The sequence below is a fragment of the Festucalex cinctus genome, chromosome 12 (genome assembly GCF_051991245.1).
Source record: "Festucalex cinctus isolate MCC-2025b chromosome 12, RoL_Fcin_1.0, whole genome shotgun sequence".
Classification (NCBI taxonomy): Eukaryota; Metazoa; Chordata; class Actinopteri; order Syngnathiformes; family Syngnathidae; genus Festucalex; species Festucalex cinctus.
In genome coordinates, this window is record NC_135422.1 from 14,240,656 (window position 1) to 14,266,941 (window position 26,286).

General features: G+C 39.5%; 1 protein-coding gene across 2 annotated transcripts in view; it reads left to right on the forward strand.

Annotated features, from left to right (window-relative positions):
• The window catches only part of LOC144032041 (SAM and SH3 domain-containing protein 1-like), a 32,603-nt gene that overhangs the window by 2,295 nt on the left and 4,022 nt on the right, over positions 1–26,286 (forward strand). For both annotated transcript variants that reach the window (XM_077539686.1, XM_077539687.1), the window contains 8 exons: positions 17,970–18,101; positions 19,119–19,166; positions 19,542–19,591; positions 22,327–22,439; positions 23,734–23,846; positions 24,058–24,144; positions 25,350–25,485; positions 25,563–25,837. In XM_077539686.1, coding sequence (XP_077395812.1) covers positions 17,970–18,101; positions 19,119–19,166; positions 19,542–19,591; positions 22,327–22,439; positions 23,734–23,846; positions 24,058–24,144; positions 25,350–25,485; positions 25,563–25,837 — 954 coding nt within the window. The remainder of the gene's footprint in view (positions 1–17,969; positions 18,102–19,118; positions 19,167–19,541; positions 19,592–22,326; positions 22,440–23,733; positions 23,847–24,057; positions 24,145–25,349; positions 25,486–25,562; positions 25,838–26,286) is intronic.

The following is a 26,286-nucleotide window of genomic DNA, read 5'->3' on the forward strand; positions in this document are numbered from 1 at the left end:
GGCTCGAGCTTGTCCCGCCATCCTTTTGCTACACGATGAACATTCTCAACATTTTTTTTTCCCCCCTTTCCGCTCACGCTTTTCATGAGGCTGAGCAGGGAGGAATATAAGATTGAGAAGTACAAAAGAAAGCCTTTTGTAACCGCATCACTATGAGGACCAATTGCTTTGATGCTGTACGTCGCTAAATGTGGCGTACAAAAGGTGGCATACAATATTGGTTATCTGAATTTTTTTCTCTTAAATGTTAGAATAGTTATCAGCTTAAAAAAAATCCCTATTGACTCATGCCCTAATATATAGTTCCTTAGCTAAGCTAAACTGAATGTTTTATTAGCTTGTCTACAGCTACGGAGTTGTGCATTGTGTGTGTTAGCATTAAGCTAACTGATGTTCCTGTAAGAAAACACATAAGAGGTTGTTTTTCAATGCACATTGAACTCTTTGTTTTATGTTTAGTCGACAGTTAACTTATTAAACAACTTGAAGCAAGCACTTGGCTAAACTGCTGCTTGTTGTGAAGTGAGTTGAGTTCACCGCCCAAAAATACAAATCATGCAGCATCAAAATAGCCGCTACAAAAAATCCAGCATTAAAATCAGTCACATCTAAAGACAGTACTGTATAGATTCTAAAAGCCATGAGCAACAGTTGCTACCCAACGCATTGCATCACTGCTTAGTGATATCATGCATATGTTCACACATTGTATATTAGGGGTGGGAACCTCTAGCTAACTCACGATACGATATGCGATACAAGCCTCACGATAATGATTATCTCACACTATGACAATACTGCAATTATTGATATATTGCTCAGGTAATAAATTCATAATCTATGATTAAAATAATAATAATAATAATAATAATAATAATAATAATACATATCAATGAATAATAATAAAAATAATATAAATATAAATATATAAAAATATAAATTAAAAAACATTATTTATATATATATATATATATATATATATATATATATATATATATATATATATATATATAGTAATAATAGCAATAATAATAATACTGCGATTGGCTGGCAACCAGTTCAGGGTGTACCCCGCCTACTGCCCGAAGCCAGCTGGGAAAGGCTCCAGCACTCCCTGCGACCTTGTGAGGAGCAAGTGGTTAAGAAATTGGATGGAAAATAATCCATCCATCTTCTTCCGCTTATCCGGGGTCGGGTCGCGGGGGCAGCAGCTTCAGGAGGGAAACCCAGACTTCCCTCTCCCCAGCCACTTCAACCAGCTCCTCCGGTGGGATCCCAAGGCGTTCCCAGGCCAGCCGAGAGACGTAGTCTCTCCAGCGTGTCCTGGGTCGCCCCCGGGGCCTCCCACCGGTGGGACATGCCCGGAACACCTCCCCAGGGAGGTGTCCAGGAGGCATCCGAACCAGATGCCCGAGCCACCTCAGCTGGCTCCTCTCAACGCGGAGGATTAGCGGCTTGACTCTGAGTCCCTCCCGGATGACCGAGCTTCTCACCCTATCTCTAAGGGAGCGCCTGGACACCCTGCGGAGGAAACTCATTTCGGCCGCTTGTATCCGGGATCTCGTTCTTTCGGTCACGACCCACAGCTCGTGACCATAGGTGAGGGTCGGAACGTAGATCGACCGGTAAATCGAGAGCTTTGCCTTTTGGCTCAGCTCTTTCTTTACCACGACGGACCGATACAGAGTCCGCATCACTGCAGACGCTGCACCGATCCGCCTGTCGATCTCCCGCTCCATCCTACCCTCACTCGTGAACAAGACCCCAAGATACTTGAACTCCTCCACTTGGGGCAGGATCTCATCCCCGACCTGCAGACGACACTCCACCCTTTTCCGACTGAGGATCATGGTCTCGGATTTGGAGGTGCTGATCCTCATCCCAACCGCTTCACACTCGGCTGCGCCTAGAAATTCTGTCCATAAAAGTTATGAACAGAATCGGTGACAAAGGGCAACCTTGGCGGAGTCCGACCCTCACCGGAAACGAATCCGACTTACTGCCGGCAATGCGGACCAAACTCTGGCAACGGTCGTACAGGGACCGAACTTGTAATGGAAAATAATAATAATAACAATAATAATAATAATAATAATAATAATTACAAACTAAGCTCATGAGTCTTCTTCGCCTGAAGACTTCCGTCCATTTCCTCGCCACTCTTGGAAGTTGCTCCCCCTAGCGGCCCTCCAAGTAATTGCTCAATAAGTCATGAACAGTGGAGCCGTTATAGTGGCTGGTTATTAACTAAAAATATCGGGATACTTGCGTAGGCGTATCGATAATCTATAAGTATCATGCTGTATCGCAATATCGATATATCGTCACACTCCTACTGTATATGTCTAATGTAAACCCCAGCCTGTAATCTCTGACCCTATTTGTCACGATCACTATTGTCCATTCTCCTTTGGTCCCATTTGTTTCAGATCTTCCTCTTAAGTATTTCATGATGTTGATCTCAAATACAAATAATTTAGGAGAACTTCTGGAAGGAGTGCTTTCATCTCAAGGAAACGCCCATATTATGTCCATCCATCTGTAAAGAAGGAATGTCAGGTCACTTTTTTTACAGACCAAATGTGTGTGTGCAGGTGGTGGTATGCTTTTTTTTTTTTTTTTTTTTTGGTTTTTTTTTTAATTTAAAAAAAATTTAAGGGAGGAAGTGTTTCTGCTGTCATCTTAAGGAAGACTGCGTTAAAGTAGGTCAAGACGTACAATATATCAGTGCGCCCACTCCTGAAGGTCAGGTATAGTGCCGCCTTTTGTGATGCCAGAGCTCACTCGAATGGACAGAACTCGTACCCGAGCCGAGGAGCACCGCGCAGCTGGGGGTTGGTACAAATAGTGTCCCGGTTTTTTGTTTTTTTTGTTTTTTTGTTACAGCACGTGACGTCAGCGGGGCCGTAAAAAGGTCAAGCGTAACCGGGGGGGGGGGGGGGGGGGGGGATCATGTCATGGCACATTTACGCTACAAAATGGAAAAGTGGCTTTTGTATAATCCTTTTGGCCTTTCACTGACCCCGAGTCAATAGTGGGCTCAACAAATACATTTGGAGAGCTTTGTCATGAGATGGCACCAAATACGTGGACCCACTAAAATAAAAAAAATAAAATAAAATAAAAAAAATAAAATAAAATAAAAAATTGATTTGGAATTTGAGGAACTTAAGATCTGGACACTATTCAAGCCAAGTTATTATTGTTAATGAAAACTAACAAAATAAGTACTGCAATTGGAAAAAACATTTTCGTTAACAAAATAAAACAAACAAAAATACTTTTAAAAAGCTCAAACTGAAACTACATCTAACGTTTATAAAACTACAAACATACATCAATTTAAATGTATTTCGGTATTGTACAGCCATACAGAAGAAGGTCAAACAGTTGTTAGAGATTTGTTTATTGCATCACACATTTCTTAGTAACCTTTTATTTTTTATCTTGCACTCAACAAATACTCCATATATTAAAATAAATAAAAATAAATTTTTTACATTAAACATTAAAAACCCCCGAAATATAATACAAATACACAAACTTGCTCCAAGAACTAATTAAAATTAATTAACTGAATTTAAAAAAACAGAAGTCAAAACAAAATAAAAGCTAACTATAATGAAAAATCCCAAACTATTATAACCCTGGGACACATCCAGAATTCTGGATTTTTCAACTATATAAATGAGTCTAAAGTTTCAAGCAAACAAAATGGTTGCTTTTGCTGCAGTTGAATGTATCCCTTTACCCTACATAACGGTTGCTGTAAAATATTGAGTGTCGGAATGGTGGAGCAATTCAAGCGAAGCTCCGCCCTTTCCCTCCATTTACCATAATGCATCATTGAAATCAATCATCAGCTTAACGATGCTTTATCTATTAGCGATCGGTCAGTGTGCTGTCATAACAATTTACCGCATCAGTCTTTTTCTACATGTGATTAGATTTGGTGTGGTTCATTAAATGAGGTAATGTCCCAAGTTCAACCGTATTTTCGGGATCACTAGGCAGCTCAATGTTACGTTTAAGGGGGCATGTTCTGATCAAGACCTTGTTTGTTCGGGACCATCTCTCCTCTTTCTCAATAGAAAGACCAACTTTTGGTGTTTTATTACAGTATCACAAAAAATGTCAGGTATTTCAAATTTTAATCTGAAATATGTCTACCTTCCAGTTGCATCGCATCAAAACAAGTAATCAAAACATACCATAGACAAAGCTATACACCTTAAGTTAGTTTTAACTTAAATCTTTTTTTTTTTTTGCCTTTTTCCATTAAAAAAATATTTTTAGATTTTTATAAAATACATTTTATTCTTAGAATTTTTTGCACCTTTAAAAATATATATATATGTTTTAAATGGGTCAAAGTATCCTACAGTGTTATCATCAAACATTTAAAAATAAAAAAATAAAATAAAATAGGTGAGTATACGGAGGTCCACTGTAATTTCAAATAAATAAGTAAACACTAAATATATGAAGATTTTTAAATTCGATTTTAACATGGCTTTCACCAGTAAAACTCAGTGAGTAATGAAATGTTTCTAACAGTTCACATAATCTCAAGATAATCCCCTGTTAAATAAATATTAAAGAAATATTTTTTCTAGATTTTTAAAAGCGGTCAATGTGACCGAAATTTACATAGCGTTTCATGTCGATCATTCATGTGGTGGCTAACGTTAAAATCGGCTGCACTGGGGGGCGGGCGTGCCACCTACACCCGCCGGGTTGGGTGAGGCCCCGCTGGTCGCTCCTCTTACTCACTTCACTAGCTTGCACTATACACTTTGTAAATATACACATAGGGCACACAACACATTTCTTGGTGGGGTGGGGAAGGGTGGAAACACCGTCTTCACCCTTCAACTCCCCTCCAATTTTAATGCACCTCACGTCCAAGGGGAGGGGTGAGTTGGGGCGGGGAGCCATCAGAGGGGATGGACTGCAGTGCCTGGCAGCGCTGTGGTCCCCCCCATTTGTGTCCCTGCCCCACCACTTTGTCCCTCCATTCCCTTTTTTAATGCACCACACATATACATATTCATTTTTTGGGGGGGGATACGGGTGTGTCGGAGTAGGGGAAATTTTTTCCCTCTGCTCCGACTCACCTGCTCCCAATTTTAATGCACCACACGCACACACTTGTATATACACTGGGTGGGGCCACATTCACGGTGTAAGGGTAGAGCTCGCCAGTCGGCGAGCTGGCGGACTCAGTAACAGGGTTAGGTGTCACTTGTACTCTGGCGTGACGACCGGGGCCTCTCCCCACCGGGCTCGGTGTTCTGGTGTCCCGCCTTCTCCCCTGGTGCTTCCTCCTCTGCTTCCCCCCTCCCGCCGCGGTGCAAATCTCGCGCGGCTGGAGGTGGGGTGGGCACATCTTCCCTCTCTGCGCTGCTGCCCGGTGCCGGTTTCCGGGGGGGGGTGGGGGGTTCTCGCGGGGGGCCGGGTTCGCGGGGGGGGGGGTGGCGGCCGTCGGGGGGGGGCGGCTTGTTTGGGGGGGGGGGTGGAGGTATGGGTGGGTGGGGGGTTGGGTGCTGGGGGTCGGGGTGTGTTCGGGGGTTTGGGGGTCGGGGGTGGTGGGGCCTGGGTCGTGGTGGATGGCGGGTTTGGGTGGGGTGCGGGGGGGTCGTGGGGGGATGGGGGCTGGGGACCGGTGGGGCGCTGTGGGGGCCCGCTGGGCCTCGTTCTGCGGCCTTGGGCTCGGGGGTGTGGGCCGGGGCTGGGGCGGGGGTGTTCCGGGTATCTGGGTCGGCTCGCTGACCGGTGTCCGCTCGGGTGGCTTGGGGGTGGCCTTGGTGCTGCCGCGGCCTGGGGATTCCGGGGGGGGTGGGGGGGGGGGGGGGGGGGTGCTCGCTTTGCTGGACCGCGGTTGACGGCTTCTCTCTTTGGTGGTGGTCCTTATGCATGCCAGATCCGTCGCACCAGCATCTACTGAAACTCAACAGAAGTACCCTCTCCCTCCCACAGCCCCTTGAATCAGTTGGTGCTGGTGTCTGTGGTTCTCACTTTTCTTTATCTATCCTTCCCTCCTTCCTCTCTTTAGTTTTTCCTCTGGTCACTTGAGATCTTAATTTATTAGAAGTATGAGGTTTCTGGGGTTGGCATAAGACTCCGGTTTTGTAACCACGCAGGAGGGGTCTTGTTGGTGCTGGACTTCACTTTGATGGATTGGATGTACTGGCTTCTATTGATCTCACTCTGCCTTATCGATCCTTCCCTCCTTCCTCTCTTTAGTTTTTCCTCTGGGCTCTTGAGATCTCGCTAAATTTGCTGGAATTTAGAGGCTTCCGGGGTTGGCGTAAGACTTTGATTTTGTAATCATGGGGAAGGCAGGAAGTGTTTGGTCGGTGCTGGATGTCACTTTGATTTACCTTTCTTTTCTCTTTATTTCTTTTTTTTCTGACCTTTTCTCTGGTCTCCTGACCATTTAAATCTCACGACTCTGGCAAGATTCTGAAGTACCTGGTTAAGGCGAAGGGTAATGGGATATTTATAAGGTTTTAGGTGAATGAATGAGTATAAATTTATACGTATTTGCACGCACGCACGCAAACGCACGCAAACGCACACACGCAAACGCACGCACGCACGCAAACGCACGCACGCAAACGCACGCACACATACACACACACAAAAAAAAAAAAAAAAAAAAAAAAAAAAAAGGAAAAGAGCAATGATGACAAGACGTTGAATCGGTAAGACTACCGAATGAACAATTCTGAGCTCTTCAAAAAAAAAAAAAAAAAAAAAAAAAAAAAAAAAAAAAAAAAAAAAAAAAAAAAAAAAAAAATCGGCTGCACTGGCGTCAGTAAGGAGCGAGAGAGACATTCTTCAAGTTCCTTTAGTTTCTAGATTGATTTAACCCGAAGAGATCCATATTTTATGACATCAGCATAAAAGTAAAGGCACCCTCATGATTTGCCTGCGCGCAGTAAAGAGTCATTTTATGGCTTTACTGGCTGGGACGTTACTGTTCCATCTGGATTTTTGTATTACCGATCCTCGTTGTGTGTTTTCCTTTCTCTGAGCCCTTATATTCAGGGGTGGATTAGGTCACTTATTGTAAGTCCCCACTGGAGGCCCAAGTCCCAAACGCACCATCCGCCACTGGATTCCGGGATCCCTTTGAGATGAGCACTGATAGTTCAAGCGATGAAATCACTTCATGCGCACACTGAACATCTACACCTTGATCTTAAAGTATGATCTGCATCTGTGCTCTTCTTTCTTCTCCGCCGTTTGAGCTAATGAAGCCCAGAGGACATTTTTAAGTGTTGTTTTCGGCTTCACCAACCATGCAAATTCTCACATGTACACTGGAGCCTTATGTGGAAAAGCAGTCATGTGTTGGAAGCATTTACTGTACCTCGAAGCCGCTAATTAGGAATTATTCATGAACAACTGACTGGCTGGCTAGAAAGATGCGAAACAAGGTGTCTCGTGGGCGTCAACAATTTTGTATTATGAATGACTCCAGTTTGCATCTGATTGCAATATTTGCAATCTGCATTTAATCAGTAATATACATACTAAGACTGGTACAACTACGACTACTGTTTTACTTGGACTATTTTACTTAAACTTGTGGACAAAATTAGTTATGTCTGAAAAATAATATTAAAATACTGTAATAATAATAAAATACCAGTAAAATTGCTTTTGGCTGGTGGTTCAACAGAGTTACTTTCAAATCAAACTCATGAAACAGGCCGAGACAAAAAAAAGATGGTACACCTATATTGAAAATAAATGTTGTTCAACCATGGTGTGCCCTTCACATTAGCCTTCACAACAAATAGCATTTAGTTAGTTAGTTAGTTAGTTAGTTAGTTAGTCAGTCCGTCTTCTTAAAAAAATAGCCTAAGTGCTTGTAAAGAAAACACATTGTGTATTTAACCAAACTAACTTCTAAACGTCCGCTAGCTTAATGCTAGCACACAATGACAAACGCCACAAAGTGGCTAATGAAACTAGCATTGACACTGGAGTATTTATAACCCTCTAAGCAACAGATATTTGAACACAAACACGTGTATACAGACAATATAACAGTACCAACAAGAATATAAACAGCTATTATTGCTGCAGTTTACTGGGGAACATGTAGAAAATTAGTGCCTGTTCTCCGTCACTAGCGAGGGTCCACTTTTGTACTTCATTTCGTCTACCTACTTAGCATTCTCCTGCGCTCTCTTGCGTTGTCATGGACCTTGTCAAGAGTTCATCGATGCGGCGTATATATCGGCCTCTTTATTACACGCCGTCAATATACAAACGCACAGTCGCATGATTTGTCGTTTCTGTGATCTTGCGGCTTAACACTGCGTGCTGTTTATTAGAGCACCTGAAGTCCAACACGTCATCTTGGCTAGCAAAATTCAATCGCCTACAATATGCAAATGTAATACAGTGAACATACAAAGTGCCCCTCAAAGTATCATGGCAGCTTATGATGCATATACTGTATGTGTTTTAGAATATTCCATATAATGGAATAAATGAATTTTTAAAGTGGGTGTTTGCTAGCAATCCAACAACATGACATCATCATGAGGTTCACTTGCTATATATTGTTACTTAGGAAAATCAGACCAAAAAAAAAAAAAAAAAAGCTACTACTTGCAACAATTTCCATTACAAATGAAGCGAATCACTTCCGTGGTTAAAAGTCTGTTGGGAATACTGAGCTTCAGTGTACCCAAATATTGAAAATCTCCTTCTTCTTCCTTCTTCTTTTTGGACAGTTAATAACACCTATATTGATCTTTCTCGCATTTATATTGGATGTAATTCCACTGTTGATCACTAGGTGTTGGGACACCTAATTAGTAACTTTGAAAGAATCAATGAAACAGCCTAGTTTTTGGTGAAAATTATTGAATGTCATCTGCTGCAATCCTGATTTTTACACCTAAGTCCAAGTTCATTTTTATTATGTGCGTCTTTGGTCCTAATTTTTTTTTTAAATTTTTATGTATTTGTGGGATGATTGAGTTTGTTAGTTTGGAAAATTCAGATTTTACTAGAAACGCATTGAGGGGTTGATACACTGTTATCGATCGCTCTTGCTAAACATACCTAGAGAGAATATTTAAATAGGCTACTTCACTTGACTTTATTTAACTCTGTACGTACGAACTCTGTGACATAACTCCCATAATGAACTGGCTTTTAGAACCCAGTTTGAGAACCGCTGACTCTTAATTAAAAAAAAAAACCTGTGAGTTGTCAGTATCTTGCAGCAAATTTTGCTCACCGCGTACTCTGATATTTAGAAGTACAACCGAGAGAGCGAGGGATGTCAAAGAACGACAGCGAAACCTCTTAGGGCAAGAAGACGTACTTTATCTTCACCAGAGCCTCATGCAATACTTATGAAGTCAGCGCACGCTCGGCTAGCCGCGGTTAGCATCCATTAATGGCTGCCGCCGTGGTAACGTTGATAGACGGCGCTACCCTGGGAACCACGGAGCATCCAAGAAGCTGATCAAGTCGGACGCTGAAGGTTGTCGTCAGGTCTGCGGGGATGTTTGAGGTTGTCAGGAAACGTGTGTTCCCACCAGCTAGCATACTCTTGACTCGTTTCTTGTAGTACATCAACGCGGCGTTCGTGGATAGAGATTGCCCAGTAGGGAATGAGATGGTTTATCTGACAAGCGAACGTGGAAAAAAATCTGTTTGGCTGTATTCCAAATCACTTCCTGTTCACTGTATAGTCCACTACATTGAAAGATATCCAGAATGTTGCAGAAAATTTACTTCAATAGTCAAAAAATGGTGATCAGCTTTTTTGTGTGTAAATGTTTAACTCATTTCAACCCCAAAACGTATAAATACGTTTTTTAATACGTTTTCACTCCCAAAAACGTATTTATACGTTTGTTTGTTTTTTGCAAGAGCATACAGAAGGCTTTGATACAGATTCTGACGTGAAGAGGTCGTTTAAAGCTATGGTAGTTATTGCAAAAAACGGCCAGCAGGTGGCAGCAGAGTATAAGAGATCATCCAGGGCCATTTGCAACAAGCTCTTTTTGCCAGCGTTTTTAACAGGTTTGTGAAGAATGAGGAAACTGAGCTATATTCTAATGCTAATTGCTGCAAAAGGGAAACAGATACAAATATACTTTTTTTTTATTCCTGATGAAAGAAGAGACTAATCTTTCTTTTGGTAGGTTCCATGTTTTTATAGCAATAGAACACAATATTCTGTGGACCTTGCGATATCAGTCAAAATCCAGTAAAGCAGCCGGGAGCTAAATTCAGTTGCTTCAGTAAAAATGGGTGGGAGCGAATGAGTTAATGAGTATAGGCAATTAAAAATATTTTGAGGACTTAAATTCTCTTTGTTTTGCTTTGTTTGTTTGTTTCTTTTTTTATTTGATTGTATTTATTTATTTTTTAGTCATATCAGTGGCCAGGGCGGGACTGGCACAATTAATCGGCCCTGGCATTTTTACTTAGGCCCGATTCCTGACCACAATTGGCTACCACATGTCTCCACCATTGAAGTTTACTGGTTCAGTTTGCTCTCTATATTGTAAATGGATTAATGGGCTGGGCCTTCTAAATTGTGGGCCGGTGTATTGGGGTAAAATGGAGGAAAATAATAACTGAATAACACCACATCGGCCTCAAAAAACACCGGCCCACCGGGCATCTGCCCTGTACGCCAGATAGCCAGTCTAGCCTTGTCAGTGGCTATGGGCTGTTTTTTGTGTTCACACAGTGAAATCATCCAGATTTTTTTTCTTTTCCCACCTAATCCAACCAGCACTTGTTTTCCCACCGCCTCCATCCACGCGGCTCCATCGTCTCATGTTTCATGACTGACAGTTGACTGCCCTTGACCCGCGCCGACGTGCCTCACGGGAGCGTCAGGGCCGAGCTGTCTTGTCGGCAACGCTGAGACTTCGACATGATGTTGATGTGAGCTGCTGTTTGCCAAACCGCAAACCGGTGAAAAGAAGCTATTGCAATTGCTATTTATTTGTTTTCTGTGAAAATATAAATGGGTTTGGGTCCTCCTCAAAATGATCAGAAAATTAAAAGACTGAAAAGTCATTCAGAACTCGTTTGTTCATTGCTGCTTTCAAACTTAGATTTCGATGTATTTTTCTTTCCTGAATTAATAATGCTCCATGAGATGGGAACAATCTGGCCTCCCCGCTGCACCAACCCTCCATCCAGAGCCGCTTTCGCGCAGGCTGGATTTCCATGCATGTAATTTAAGTGACATTTAAAAAGCGGCGCGTCTGTTTGGCTAAGCGCGGCTGCATTAAGCATGCTCCAAGGAGTCGGGACAATTCCAGATGCTGCAGCGCTGCCGCCGCAGTAAATTACACTCCTGAATCATGCCACGTTTTATTGTCCGAAGACCGGCCTCCAAATGAGGGTCATTGTTTAAAACCCGCCCCAATCAGACAAAAGGTTTGGTCTGTGCCTCCTGTCTGCCCTCTTAATCTACTTAAGGGTGTCCCTCACATTCGCTTTAATCGGCTTCCCTGGCTGCTTTCCATTCTTTTTTTTCTTTTTCTTTTTTCTTTTTTTTTACCACACAGTGAATAAGCTATCTTTTACAAATTCCAGAGTAATCCTGATACGATATGGGAAAATAATCCCTCAATATTGCGATTACGATTTAACTTGAGATTATTTATTTACATGATTTATTACAGATACTTCAGAAAGTTTGAGTGGATTGGATATTATTTTCTGTCCATCTTATCTGGGATCTGTAGGTTTCTATTTCGTTAACGTTCCAATTTTTCTGCTACTGGGACAAATTGCTCGTATGTATTTATTTTTTTATTCTGTTCTACACTGCAGTGTTCATTTTAAATTCCAGCTGTCTGAGTTAATAAACAGCGACAGAAAATCAAAGCTATTTGTAGACTTGTGTAAGTCCTTTAGATGATAATAAAGTCCTAATTGTTGCAGACAAGGCATTTCCTTGGAACGCTAATGCTAACCCTAAAGATGGAAAAAGAGACCGTTTGATGTGTACATCATTTTACTTGGGGAAATGGCAAATACTAACATACAGTGACTTGGATAAATAACTTTAATCTGAGTACTGCTCTGTAAATAGTAACACGTTAGATAAGATTACATATACGAGTTACCATAAAATGTCATGTAGATGCTAACTGTTAGCCCACGCCTATGGTTGTGTCCCTATCATGTGTTAGCATTAAGCTAGCCAATTTAAGGCTAACCCATGTGGTTGTTTTAAATACAGAATATGTATTTCTCTTTGTTATGTGTTTAGTTTGAAAGTAAATCTCAACTGGGTGGCATTAAACATCTTGAAGAATCTTTTTTGAAGATTATTTACTAATTCTCCCTGACAAACTGCCGCCTATTGGGAATTGAGCTGAGTCACTGCCACCATACAGCGCCTCACATCTTAATTTTGTGCTCCGGTCAAAGCAAAGATTCAGATCGGATGACGGCTTGTATCTCAAAAAAAGAATACGTCAGATCACTCGTATCTCAAGGCGACACTGTAAACTACAGTATGTCTAAGGTCCAAGATCATGTCAGGTTTTACCTCCAAGACATTTTCTCCTCTTGACATTTTCCGCTGTCGTTTGATTCCCGCCAACTCTGCGGGGATCAAAGCTCAGATGACATTCCCGGTGTGAGCCAGAACATTTTGACGGTGATCGGAAACGATCCGGCCGGCGGGGTCTGCCCGGCGTGCCGGGGCGCCGAGCTGTTGGCCGCTGTGTCACCAGATGGAAAAAGTGCTCTTTCTGGCAGGAAGTGCACCCAGACCTGTCGCCAGACCTCAGTCTCACCTTAAGTGGGGGCACAGTATCCATATTTTTGTCAATACTCTTTAATGACACCCTTTGCGACACTCACTAGCAAATATTACCATGCTGTACATAATTGAAATGAACTTGAGACTAAAAAACTGTTTTTAGAGATCTGTGCCTCAAGTGGGGGTGCTCAAGCATCTTAGTGGGTGGCCACGACCCCCTGTGGCCCACACATGGCGACGGGTGCGAGTGCAGTAGTGCACCATAAGGTCTTTGCCGCCATTGACCCCCCAAGGCATCCACACATCCACTTAATCTCCCGCCTATCCGAGACCACTATTGATGCTCTCCGCTGGTGTCCCGTTTGCTCTTCGAGGTTAAGATTAGAGGCCCCGGGGTCAAGGAGCTTTAAGGAAAAGTTCATCACAATCACGAGCCATCTGGATCAATACTTAATACAGTACATGCTCAAACTGAATGCTTGGTTAGAGGTCCATTAGTATGTTGCTACTTTGTATACGCTGACAATTTTTTTTTCATCTTGTTCAATCATGACTGAGGAATGGAGCAGTGGTCGTTCAGTTGACTGAAGCAAACTATTTGCTGCCACCTGCTGGTGCACTTAATGTTCAAGTTCACAGATGTAAAATTGGTAAAGTAAAATGTGTTTACATGACAAATACCAAGACATAATTTATGTTAAGACATTTTTTTTTAGGGAAGTGGGAAACAATCAATACAAATCAGAAAACTACGGAAGGGTATTGCATTCACTTGAAAAAAAAATAAAATCTATTTTTCTGACTAATTTTTTGGGGAGCGTTGTTTTGGGGATTTTTTTGTTTTTTTTCTTGAGTATTTTTTTTTCTGTTTTTCTGAATATTTTTTTATGTCATAAAAAAAAATCAGAAAAACAGGGAAAAAATTATTCAGAAAAACAGGAGGAAAAAATATTCCAAAAAAACAGAGCATCAACTTCTGTTTTTCAGAGTTTTTATTTTTTATTTTTTTAACCTCTGAACTCCAAGTGACTTGTTGCAGACCACTGACCTGTATATATGACTGGATTTTTCTTCTTTTTTTTTTTTCTTGTTAAAAAAATATATAGTGACCACACTGCCACAACCCCCACCCCGCTTCCGGCCTTATACTAACTGCTACCGTATAGTTTATACAGTAATCTGCTCGTGAGGTTGGAGGAGCAAGATGGCCGCCCTATGACTTCAACGGCTTGCACTGGCGTGTATGGGCTATCGGCTATCCAGTCGTATATACAAGTCAGTGGTCTGCAACAAGTCACTTGGAGTTCAGAGGTAAAAAAATAAAAAATACTCCGAAAAACAGAAGTTGGTGCTGTTTTTTGGAATAATTATTTCTGTTTTGTTTTTTTGTTTTGTTTTGTTTTTATAATGTTTTTCCCCCTGTTTTTCAGAATAATTTTCTTTCTCCTGTTTTTCTGAGTAATTTTTCCTCCTGTTTTTCTGAATATTTTTTCCCTGTTTTTTTTTGGGACTATTTTTTATGACAGAAAAAAAATCAGAAAAAAAATTACTCAAAAAAACAAAGCTCCCCCCAAAAATAGTTAGAAAACAGCTTTTTTTTTTTTTTTAAATTACATTTTTATTTCAAGTGAATGCAATACGCTTCCGTAAAAAACAGATTTTCGTATTTGTTTTCATATCGCTCAGTCCTATGACACAATATGAAAAAAAATCTAGCATTCTCTGAATTCTAATGAACCACCCATATTTTTTGGCATGTTTTTGCCGCATCTCCCACACTGTCTTTTAACGCTGTATTTATAATCCTCTCACTTTAACGGCGGCGGGTCTGAGCACTTCCTGTTTTGGCGACTTTTTAACACGCGGTGTCAAAAATGAGAAAGTTTTACAGGAGTCGAGGGGGTCGTAAGTGGTCGACAGTCAGCCGTGACACATGACTGTGCTCGCATTGCGCCCATAAACACGCGCGGGCCCACGACAGCACACACACACTTAAACAGTACAGTGTATATATAGTGGTAAAGCAGTGGTTTATTTGCACATCTGAGTCAGGCCTATCTCTGCGGGTCTGCAGCTGGACGGGGAGCAGCCCCACCCAACAGTGCCTTCCCACAGTTATGTCGCACACACACACACGCTCCTCCCCTTTCAGCTCATTCACATTGTCCTCCTTTGGCTGTTGCACTTCAGCTGAAGTTTCAATGCAGGGAAGTTAAGAGCGGCTAACTAGTGGATGCCCACTTGTGGTGAGTTTATTTTGGTGTGTTTTTTTTTTCCTTTTCTTTTGCATGCGCTGGAATGTAGTCCAGAGGTTTGAAATTCAAAAATTGCTCATCTCACCTAAGCCTAAATTTTGCTGTAGTCAGTGAATGAATGAACATGTGGTTGAAGGGTTAGGAATGGGTGTAAGGTTAAGAAGGGTTACGGTACGGAATGTTTTTGGGTCAGGGTTTGAGTTTGGCAGGGTTAAGAGGGGTTTTGGACTATTGCGGGTTAGGTTTTGAAGGTTTAGGGTTGAAGTTTGTAGATTTAGGGGCTGATAAACCAGTGTTGTTTTCCACAACGAAAGGATTCCATTGATGCTATTTTCTTGTTGAGCATTCACGTGACTTTGTTGAGACGACACTGGACGAAGATGTTAGTGGCTGTTCTGTCAGACGTTCAAAATGCATGATCGCAACATAAGATAATGATAATTTGTTCAATGAATTGATTCAGAGTGATCGATGCGCACTGTTGCCATATTTATGAATGTGATACGGTCAGCGGAGTGCAAAATCTATGCGCTTCGATCAAATCCACCAAAATAGCGTTTACACCAGCTGCGCCGCAACTTAGACCTGCTTTTACCTGGTCTAATGTCTAGTAGGGATGTAATGATATCCAAACATCACGATACGAGATTATCACAATACGAAGGTCACAATATAATAATTATCACAATATTGGGGGGTGGGGTGGGGTGGGGTTGTCAATATTTAAAAAAAGGTCACAATATTATAAAAAAAAAAAAGCTCATACTAAAAAAAACGCACAATATTGTGCTTTTGTACATAACAGGAATATAAACCACCTACAATCTCTAATAACAACATTGAGGCACTTACTTGCTAATGCAAGCACACATTGATCGCTTCATAAGCAAATTACGTTGCCCTTCATCTGATAATTAGCATAGATTTTAAACATAGAAGGCCAAAACATCCCTAATGAAAATTAAATTGCACTAATGAACTAGCCACTAGAGGGTGCTAGAACTGCACAAATGTAAATCAATCTGACTTTTTTAACAGATGTGTTCCTTTTTTAAATATTGTGAACATGACGACGACGATATTGTGGCAGTTTTAATATCGCGATATCACAGAATTGCCCTTATCGTTACATCCCTAATGTCTAGTCTATTTTCTGTCACCCGAATTGTCAGCTGCACCTGGGGTGTGTATATGGAGACTTGAACTTAGGCTTGAACTTTTCCACATAACTCCTGACGCAAATGGGCTGCTAGCTAGCTTGAGGCTAAAGTTAGCTTTGTTGTGCTAACGTCAATTCATAAGCTAATGTGTGTTACTGTTATGTGTCGAACATGCAGTGATTTTTGCCCAAAGTGAAAAGGAATTGTTGTTTTGCTTGTTTATGTTAAGGCTACATGTATTCTATTTTCTTATGTGTGAAACACATCATGATGTGTATTTGATAAACGAATAATCCTTTTTATAAAACCAGTCAACAAAAACTTTTTCAAATTTTTGTTGACTGGTTTTAGAAAATGTATTATTGACTTTTTCAAGTTTTTGTTGGCTAAAACTAGACTATAAATATCACATATAGAAATGTCTAAAATGTGACTCCACACTGTAAAACTGATAAGCGTTTTTGACCAAAAGACTAAAACTAAAATGCCTGCCAAAAACAACATTGGGGGTAAGATCTGACACTCTGGTCACAATATGTAAATGCTCCTCCTCAGCCTTCCCTCCCTAAAAGATGTTGAATAATTCCTCCCTGGCAGAACAAGTACAACATGTCATCAGCATCATTTTGGAATGTTGTTATCGAATGCAAATGAGATGTCTGAACAAAACTCGTCTCTGCAGGTCTCGTGACGTCCCTGAAAACGGGGCCCATTCATCGGGTGCCCCCCTCAGGCCAGTCGATGGCCTTGAAAATCAAAAACATGGTCGCATAAACACTCCTTTGTCACACAACCCACATGACGGCGCTAATAAACGTAAACGTGGCTCCAGTGACCTAGTTATGGCTCGGAATAAACCGAGCCGGCACGAAAAGAGCTCCCTTTTTTTTCCCCCTGCAAATGAATGGTGAGCAAGCCCAAAAAATAAGTACAGTGTGACGCATGGACCGCAGGAGGCTTGAAAAGGAGAGCGCGGTGTCACGTTTCTCAGCATCTCACGGGCACACAAAAGATTCACGTGGGCCCGGAGGGCCAATGACTTTTCTCACACATCCACGCAAACAGTCAGTAAAAATAGCAAGTTTGTTTGAATTTGAGGCTTTTTCCAGACCTGTCATGATAATTACTATGTCGAATAAAATGGGCACGATTTTTTTTTTTTGGATCATATAAATTGACATTTAAATGTGTGTTCCCTCTCATGTCAGTCAATTTGCTCCCCCGCCCCCGTGAGAGGCAGCGTTAAAGTAGAAGGAAGGAATGAATTGACATACTCTAAGCTAAATTTTCTGACTGATGTAGTTTTTTAATTCTTGAAAGTTGAGCGGCATAAATGGAATTAGATCCAAACTTCAATGACACATTGGCCATGTGGGTCGCACCCTTTTAGATTAAAGCCAGATGAAACTGCCGCTAATGTTAATGAGCTAGTTAGCTAGTATGTTGCGTTTGTAAGAAGAAAGTCAGAATTCGGTACAAGAAATTTAAGCTCTGTGATTGTTTTACTTACACAAGTTGCAATTTACTTTTTGTGCTTAGTCAGACTATAAACTTGAACAAGTTTTACCATGGAGGAATCCATGTGACGGTCCGTGTTGGCCTGCTGAGTGCTCAAGAGAGCGTAGCGCGTGTAGTAGCTGCGTCACAGAGTGGTCAGGTGGTCAGACAATGAGCTTTTATCTCTGTCTTTCCTGCCGCTTGGTGACGCTCCTTTAAAACAATGACTTGTGAGCACAGTGCTCATTGTTACCAGTGTTTTTCTTCTTCTTCTTTCAGGATGGCTCGGCGGGGACACTTGATGATCTGGCCCAGGAGTATTCTCGCTATTACGGCACCTCCCTCAGCGACGTGTGTGAAAGGATGGAAGAGCTGCGCCGACGCCGACTGGTGCAGGATCTGGACGTGATGGTAAATAGTAATACGGTTCTTTTATTATTTTTTTTATTTTTATTTTTTTCAGACAAAAAACAAAATAGCTGACTCTAGGACACTATATAAGATATTAAGCGGCGGGCAGCAAATGGCCCCCGGGCCGTAGCTTGGACACCACTGCTGCACGCTAGGGTTGTGACGATATTGCGATAAATCGTGATATTTGTCTACCGTTAGATTATCGATAAGCATACGCAAGTATTGCGAAATTTGTCAAGTATCGCGATATTTGTCATTAATAAAGTTGAGTTGAGTTGAGTAATATACAGCCACTATAACGGCTCCATTGTTCATGACTTATTGAGCAATTACTTGGCGGGCCACTAGGGGTAGTGCCTCATAAGAGTGGCGGGGAAATGGATGGAAGTCTTCAGGTGAAGAAGACTCGAGCTTAGTTTTTGTTGTTGTTGTTGTTGTTATTAACATTATTATTATTATTATTATTATTATTATTATTATTATTATTATATTGATTTTATTCTTATTTATTTTTATCATTATTATATTGATTTTATTAATATTTGTATTATATTTATATATTATATATGTATTATATTTATATATTATATTATATATTTAGATTTATATATTTTTTATTATGAATTATTTTATTATTCCTTTATTTTCATTATTTATTATTCATTATTATTTATTGTATTGTATTTATTGTATTTGTATTTATTTATGATGTACTTTATTATTATTTATGTTGTTTATTTATTATTTAGTTATATTAAATTATTATTATTTTATGATTAGATTTTTCATAGAATATCATGGATTTATTACCTGACCAATATATCCATAATCGCGGTATCGTCATATTGTGAGATAATCGTTATCGTGAGCCTTGTATCGCAGATCGTATCGTATCGTGAGGGTCCCACCCCTACCTAAGGTTGTTACCAAAGTAACCTTTTGTGCGCCTTGAAGTGTTATCATGTTGATGACAGCATAAAGTGACTTGTCCTTGCACTTTCCTGCGCCTTTCAGGGAAAGCTCGACTCAGCGGCATCTCTAGAGCTGCGCTCGCAGATTCAGGTGAGAGACCGAATGTGTCAGCAGCCGTGTTGGTAAGATTAAAGCTGTGTCTATGATGCAACTTGGACTGCATGATGATTTCCAAACTATCAGCAAACACATTCCGATTGCTCACAGGATGCTCTGCATCTGGAAATATTCACAAGGCTTCACGTTTTCCATGTTTGATTGTATGTTTCAAAATGAATTAAACAGCCCATAATTAAAACATGAAAAACAGTCTGCATTTTTTAAGTTTGATTAATAAAATTAAAAAATATAATGTGGAAAAGGTGAAGTAATGTCAGTACTGCGTATGCACCGTGTCTCCATGTAAACTGTACTTACTTTTTGTTTAATAATAATAAGACTTAACACTTCCTTGCTGTTTTAAAGGAATCTCTTGGACTCTGCAGCAGCATGTCCACTCCGGAGATGGACAGAAAGTAAGGAACTCAACTAATGACTTTGAAATGAAAAATTAAGGGATTCCCCCCACCAAAAAAAAAAAAAATCTCCATTTTAAGATGAATGAACTCCTCTGTCGAGGGCCCCGCCCCATTTTGAGACAAACTGCCCTCAAGCAACCTTCTGAATACAAAAATAAACACCTCCCTCGAGCAATTAACAGCTTGATGAGACAAATAACAAACTCCCTCACGCAATCATTTCCAAAGACAATTACGCACTTCCCTCAAACAATCATCAATTCCAGAAAAATAAACACTTTCCTCACGCAACATCAACTTATGACAAATACAGTAAACATCTCTGTGATAATATAATCAAGAAAAATAAACACCTCCCTGAAGAAATGATCGAATTTGAACAACTCAACACCTCCTTCAAACAACGGCCAACCTGATACATATAAGCTTCCTCAACTTAAGAAAAATAAACACCTTCCTCAAGCAATATCAACTTACCTGAATACAAGCTTTTTACTCAGGCAACCCAGCAACAAAGATTATGTACCTCCCTCAAGCAATTGCCAAATCAAATGAACACCTCCCTAACATATGCATAAACCTAAAGATAAATTAAAGCCTCCCTCAAATAATTTTAGACAAATAAGCGGCTCCTTCAAGGAATTAAACAAGCAAATAAGCACCTCCCCCAAGCAATCATTACCAAAGACAACTTAACACCTCCCTCAAACAATTAGTACAAATAAAAATAAATACTGACTTCAAGTAACCATCAGCTTTTGACAACCAAACGACTCCCTCGAACAACCAGCATCTTAAGACAAATATACCCCTCCATCAAATAAATATATTTCTACAAATAAACACCTCTCTAAGAAATGATCAACTTAAGACAATTAAACACCTCTATCAAGCTAACAACAACTTTGGACACAAAGCAACCATTGAATTAAGACAAATAAATGGGAGAAACTAGCAACTTAAGACAAGTACGCATCTCTGTCAAGCAATCGTCACCTTCAGAAAAATCAGCGCCTCCCTCAAATAGACGCTGTTTCCAGTCATACATGAAGTAAATGTCCCGTAATACGCACGTTCTTGTTCACGTATGTTGTCAAATATTTGGTGTAAAAGTAAAAACATATTTTTCCAACCATGTGTCAAATGAGGTGTTCAGATCATGTGCATTCAAGTGCTTTGTCATCCACGCGCTGACACTCCACTTCCTGCTGCTTGTGTGCGTGCGTGCGTCTCATTCCCAAACTAGGCTTTGTCTTTCCTGCTTCCTCTGTTGATGAGTCACAAGAAGATTATGAGGATGAGAGTACGCAAAAGGACGCTGACCAATATGTGGAGTTTGACTGACTCATTAAGAAGTACACATTATTTCAATATTAAAGGGATACTCGACTCAATGGGCAATTTTCAGCAGTAAAAAAGTTAATATTTTGTCTATAATTAATGTGGTCACTTCATTATTTTTCATGAACAATTAATACCTTTAAAAAGTAATTTTTCTACTTGCTGTCGACTGATGATTACATCACATGTGCTGAGGAAGTACGTTACGGCCAATCACGGCTCAGTCTACTGACCAAACCCAGAAAACAGGTGAGCCATGATTGGTTGTTACCTTCTTCCTCAACACAGGTGATGTCATCTTCAGTTGACAGCAAGTAGAAATAAATACTTTTTAAAGGTATTAATTGTACAAGAAAAATAATTATCAAATTCATTCTGGACAAAATATGAAACTTTTTACTCCTGAAAATTGTTCAATGAGTCACATATCCCTTTAATAATATTCATTCTTTAATTTCTTTATATTTCCATTCTTAATTTTTAATTAAATACAATCTGCATTTATTTTTTTTTGTAATAAATATTTTTTTGGTTATATAAAGCTGAAAATTTGTGTAGTACCATTTACCATTTAATGTCAGCAATACAAATTGATCTGCCATTCATCGAAAAAAATAAGCAATAAAAGTAATTGAAATATGTATGAGTAATTTTAACTTGAATATAATGTAATCATGTTTTTAAAATATGTATTTTTTGTATGTATTTTTTGTGCAATGAAATTATTGATATTCCCTCATTTAAAAATAAATATCCTGAAAAGTAAGAAATAAGGTAACAAGGTTTATGTCAAGGTCTTATCTGATTTTTATTTTGTATGCAAATATGGTTGCTCAATAAAGTTGGGTCAAGTAGGCATAATATATACTGTACAGTAATCTAATATTTTAATCACATCCTATACAATTTTTTTTTTGAATGAAGCAAAAACTATTTCAAATGAATTTTGACCTAAAATTTTTTTTTAATAATAATAATAATAATAATAAACAGTTGTTGTTTTCATAGCCCGCTTCACCAAGTGCATTTTGCTTTTGAAGTCTCTGATTAGTTTGGCGCATTAGTGCTGATTTTCCTCCATTCCGACACAGTTATTTCCAGTCAAGTGCGTGCGTGCGTGCGTGCGTGCGGGAGGGCGGGATTGCGAGAGGAATGCAGCCTCCACATGAAAACTGTCACTGCTGCAAAACCTCCAGTCTAAAAAAGGGGGGGGTCGACGCCTCTTTTTGTTTCCCCACATGAAGAGCTTCTGATTTTTCATCACCGTTTTGTTATCCGATGGCCCACAAATAGCGCCGAAGAGATGAAGAGAATAAATGTGGACAAGAGGTATCGTTCAGTTGTGTTTGGCGTGTTCGAAGGAGATATTTGAACTGGGTTTGTGTGCGTAGGTTCCCCGTGCACAAGTCCAGCCCTTCGGACGACGGCAAGAGAAAGAGCAAATCCTTTTGGAACACTTTCAGAAAGTCACCCAAAGGAGCTGCCACGCGACACCTTGCAAAAGGTAACGAACAAGTCGAGTGCTGTAAGAAGTGGAGTCCATGCGTTTGCATATCATTGTTTCAGGACACGTGAAAAGTTGAGGTGGTCAAATGTGCAATATTGTAATATCAACTAACAGTTTACTGACTTGTGTTTACGCCACGCTTGTTTGGACGAATTTGGAAGTTGTCGTAGTGAATGCTTTTAAGTTAACAACTCAACTTCATTGAATTTCCCTATGAGTACAAATGAATGTAATCTAATTGAAGTGGATGGGGGAAAAAAACTTCATATTAATTCATTGCAAATTTAGTTAATCAAATGTATCTACTCATGTTTGCTGAACAGAGGTCAATGGGTGAAATAAAATGTTTACAACTTTTTAATACAATTTTTACATCAGTATAATTGGTTTAGAAGTGCAACTATTAATTGAAAACAATATATTATCAACTTAATAATAATAATTATTATTTTGATAAATAATGAAATACCTTCTTTAATTTGAAATTGTCCAAATCCTCGGAATTTCAACCTCTCAACATATTCGCCAATATTTTGTAGTCCTCCATCTGGGTATTTTAATTTTATAATAAAAATAAAACATTTGAAAACATCTGCTTTTACTTTGGAAAACTGATCAATATTTTTACCTATTTTTTGACACATTAGAACTAAACCACTAACTGAATCATAATCAATTTATGTTTGTAAGTTTATCCCATGTCATTAAAAAAGTTTATTTAAAAAAAAAGTTTAATTAAATTTTATATATTTTTTTAAGTTTTTCTTACAAAAAAGTTTTATTTTTTTTATTTTTTTTTTATATAATTTAAACTTTTTTGGGTTAGTTTTTTAATGACATGGGACTTTTTTCCTTAAAAAAAGGTTTTTCTTACAAGTTTTTTTTTAAAGTAAACTATTTTTAATAAAAAAATTTAATTAAACTTTTTCTGACAAAAAATGTTTCTTACAAAAAAGTGTTTTTTTTGGGGTTTTTTTTTTTATTAAACTTTTTTTTTTTTTTTTTTTTTTTTTTTCTAAAGAGAAAAAAAATTAAACTTTTTTTTTAATGACATGAGACTTTTTTTTCTTACAATAACGCTTTTATTTTTTAATGAATTAATTAAAAATAATCGTTGTTTGCACCACTAAATTATTTATAAATAAGCTCTCTTTACTTCAAATGCAAAAATTAATCATTTATTTCTATTACATTTAGAAGTACATATGGCAGCTGTTTTATTATTTTTTTAAATTGACATTTGAATTTGAATTTGGGAACCCCATGTTGTTTTTGTTTGTGATCCTTCCAGGTGATTTGGTGGGCTTCGTAGCCAGCGAGATCACCATGAGCGATGAAGAGCGCATCCAGCTGATGATGATGGTCAAGGAGAACATGATCTCCATCGAGGAAGCTCTGGCCCGGGTAACATAATATGAACATTTTTTCTTTTTTTACGTGTTATTTTGGGCCGAACAATTACTCAAATTCAAATTGACATGGCAGTGTAGTAGAATGACACTTTAAAATCACAAAGTTTGGGAAATAATAAACCAAAAGAAAGCTGCTCGTTCGGTATGCACATACTGTATGTATTGTAAGAAAATATGTCCGGATGTATGTTTTTTGTGTGCAGTTGAAGGAGTTTGAGACGCAGAAGAGACAAAAGGGCAGCCTGGAAGTGTCCGAGGGCTCTTCTACCGACGAGACTTTGAGCGATAACGTAAGTCTTTCTAACACACAAGTGGATCACAATATGAAAAAAAAAAAATCACAATTTGTTTTTCATAACGCCCCATCTCGATTTATCTCAGGATTTTTTGTTTGTTTATAAATAGACCGTTTTAAAATATCTATACATACCCAAAAGTAAAGAAATTGGAGAGTAGTGTTGTTGTTGTTGTTGTTGTTTAGTTCAAATGTCATTAAGGGTGTCAGGTCAAAAATTTTAATTGTAATTAATCGCATGACAATGTCAATAATGAACTTACTATTAATCGCAAATTTTATCTGTTAGAAATGTACATTAAAATGTACAATAAAATATTTTTCATACTCTTGTTAACATAAAAGTGGAAAAAATGTTAAACTAATAGAAATATGGCTGCATCTTTTAGTCATTGAGTCATTAATTTCATAATTCATAAAATTTAGTTAAAAATTAAAAAGATGCACTGTACTGTAAAAAAAAAAAAAAAAAACAAGTGAGATGCTGATTTGTTTTGTCATTTTTCTGCCCCTAGATGGCATAATTGCAATTGCAAGACATTGGGCTGAGTGCATTTTTCTTTTCTTTTTTTTCCCATCTAATCTTTAACTGGAACTAACTTGTGAAATTCTGGACAATTTTTGAAATTGCAAAATACAACTTGACCCCAGTCTCCACAAATATATGGATTATTATTACATTTATTATTGCTTAATTTTGACGTGGACGTGTCTGCGGAGTTGCGACTGGGATTTCCCCAATACAGGCTTCCCCACCAAAATTTGTAGTATTAAAGTAACTTTAAATTAACTCAAAATTAACACACTAATTTAGACACCACCAATTGTCATATATTGTACTCTGAAATGGGAGTAGCGGGACCCTTTGCTGCACCCCCCCACCCCCGTTTTTGGTCCCCCTCTCGAGCGCCCCGCTAAGCTCAATGCCACAGTGGTGCACTTGTATTCAGTGCTGCCATCCTGTCATTGTTTTGCACATTCCGTCAGCATCCAGTCATGCCCGCCTCACACATATTTTTGGTAGGCATTCAAGTAGTTAGTTTGTTAGATATTTCATTCATTAGTTTGTCAGAAGGATGACACGCTTTGTGATTCAGTTTCGTTGGTTAGCTAGCTACGTAGTCCTTTCCGTTTGCTAGCAGGATAGCATCAAGGTGACAAAAAGTGAGTTGTTTGATGATTTCTTCTGTTGATCCGTAGCAACTGCGTGAGCTGTCCGACACGGAACAAGAAGAATGGCTGACGTTCAGGAGGCTTCACAAGCTGGTCAGTTCCACACGCAAGGTCAAGAACAAACTCATCAGAGTCGACCAGACCAGGAGGACCGGCGCAGAAGGTGTTCCATACACGGAAACCATAGAGCAAAACGTATTCCATATCTTTTACGTAATATTGTTCGATTATGATCCACAGAGTGTTGCCAGCCAAGCGTTTGTCCCGTGGACTCGCTGGCATCTGCCTTGCAGGAGAAGCTGGGATACGGTGAGGACAACATTACCACGTCGTGCTCCTCTGACGCCGAAGGGACACCCGAACCCGAGCGCAGCCCTCCCTGCGGCTCCTCGCGCGGGGACGAACAGTCGAGCGACGCCGTCTTCGACGAACATCACCGCCAGGGAGAGGAGGCCAAGATGGCTCGATCCGTGACAGACGGAGGGCTGAGACTTCGCCTTCTCAGCCAGCACGGGGTTAGTTAGTTAGTCAGTCAGTTAGTTACTAAAATGACACAACAATGGTGAAAGCTAGTTAATTGGCAGCAATAAAATAGGTGATTAGCAGAAAAAAAACAGACTATCAGGAAAAAATGTAACAGTTAGTTAGTTTGTTAGTTAGTTAGTTTGTTTGTTTGTTTGTCCATTCATAAGTCAGTCAGCAAGCAGGATGACTTGCTGCTAGCTAAAAGCAACTGCTTTATTTTAGTTAGCAGCATGATAGCTAGTTAACAGCAATAAGGTGTTGGTTGATTAGTTGGTTAGATGAAAACAAAACTGACTAACAGAAAAAAAATTAACAGTTAGTTAGTCAGTTCAAAAGTCAGTCAGTTAGCAAGTAGGATGACTGACCAGTTGCTTTTAGTTTAGCAGCATGATAGCTAGTTATCAGCAATAAGGTGTTGGTTGATTAGTTGGTTAGATGA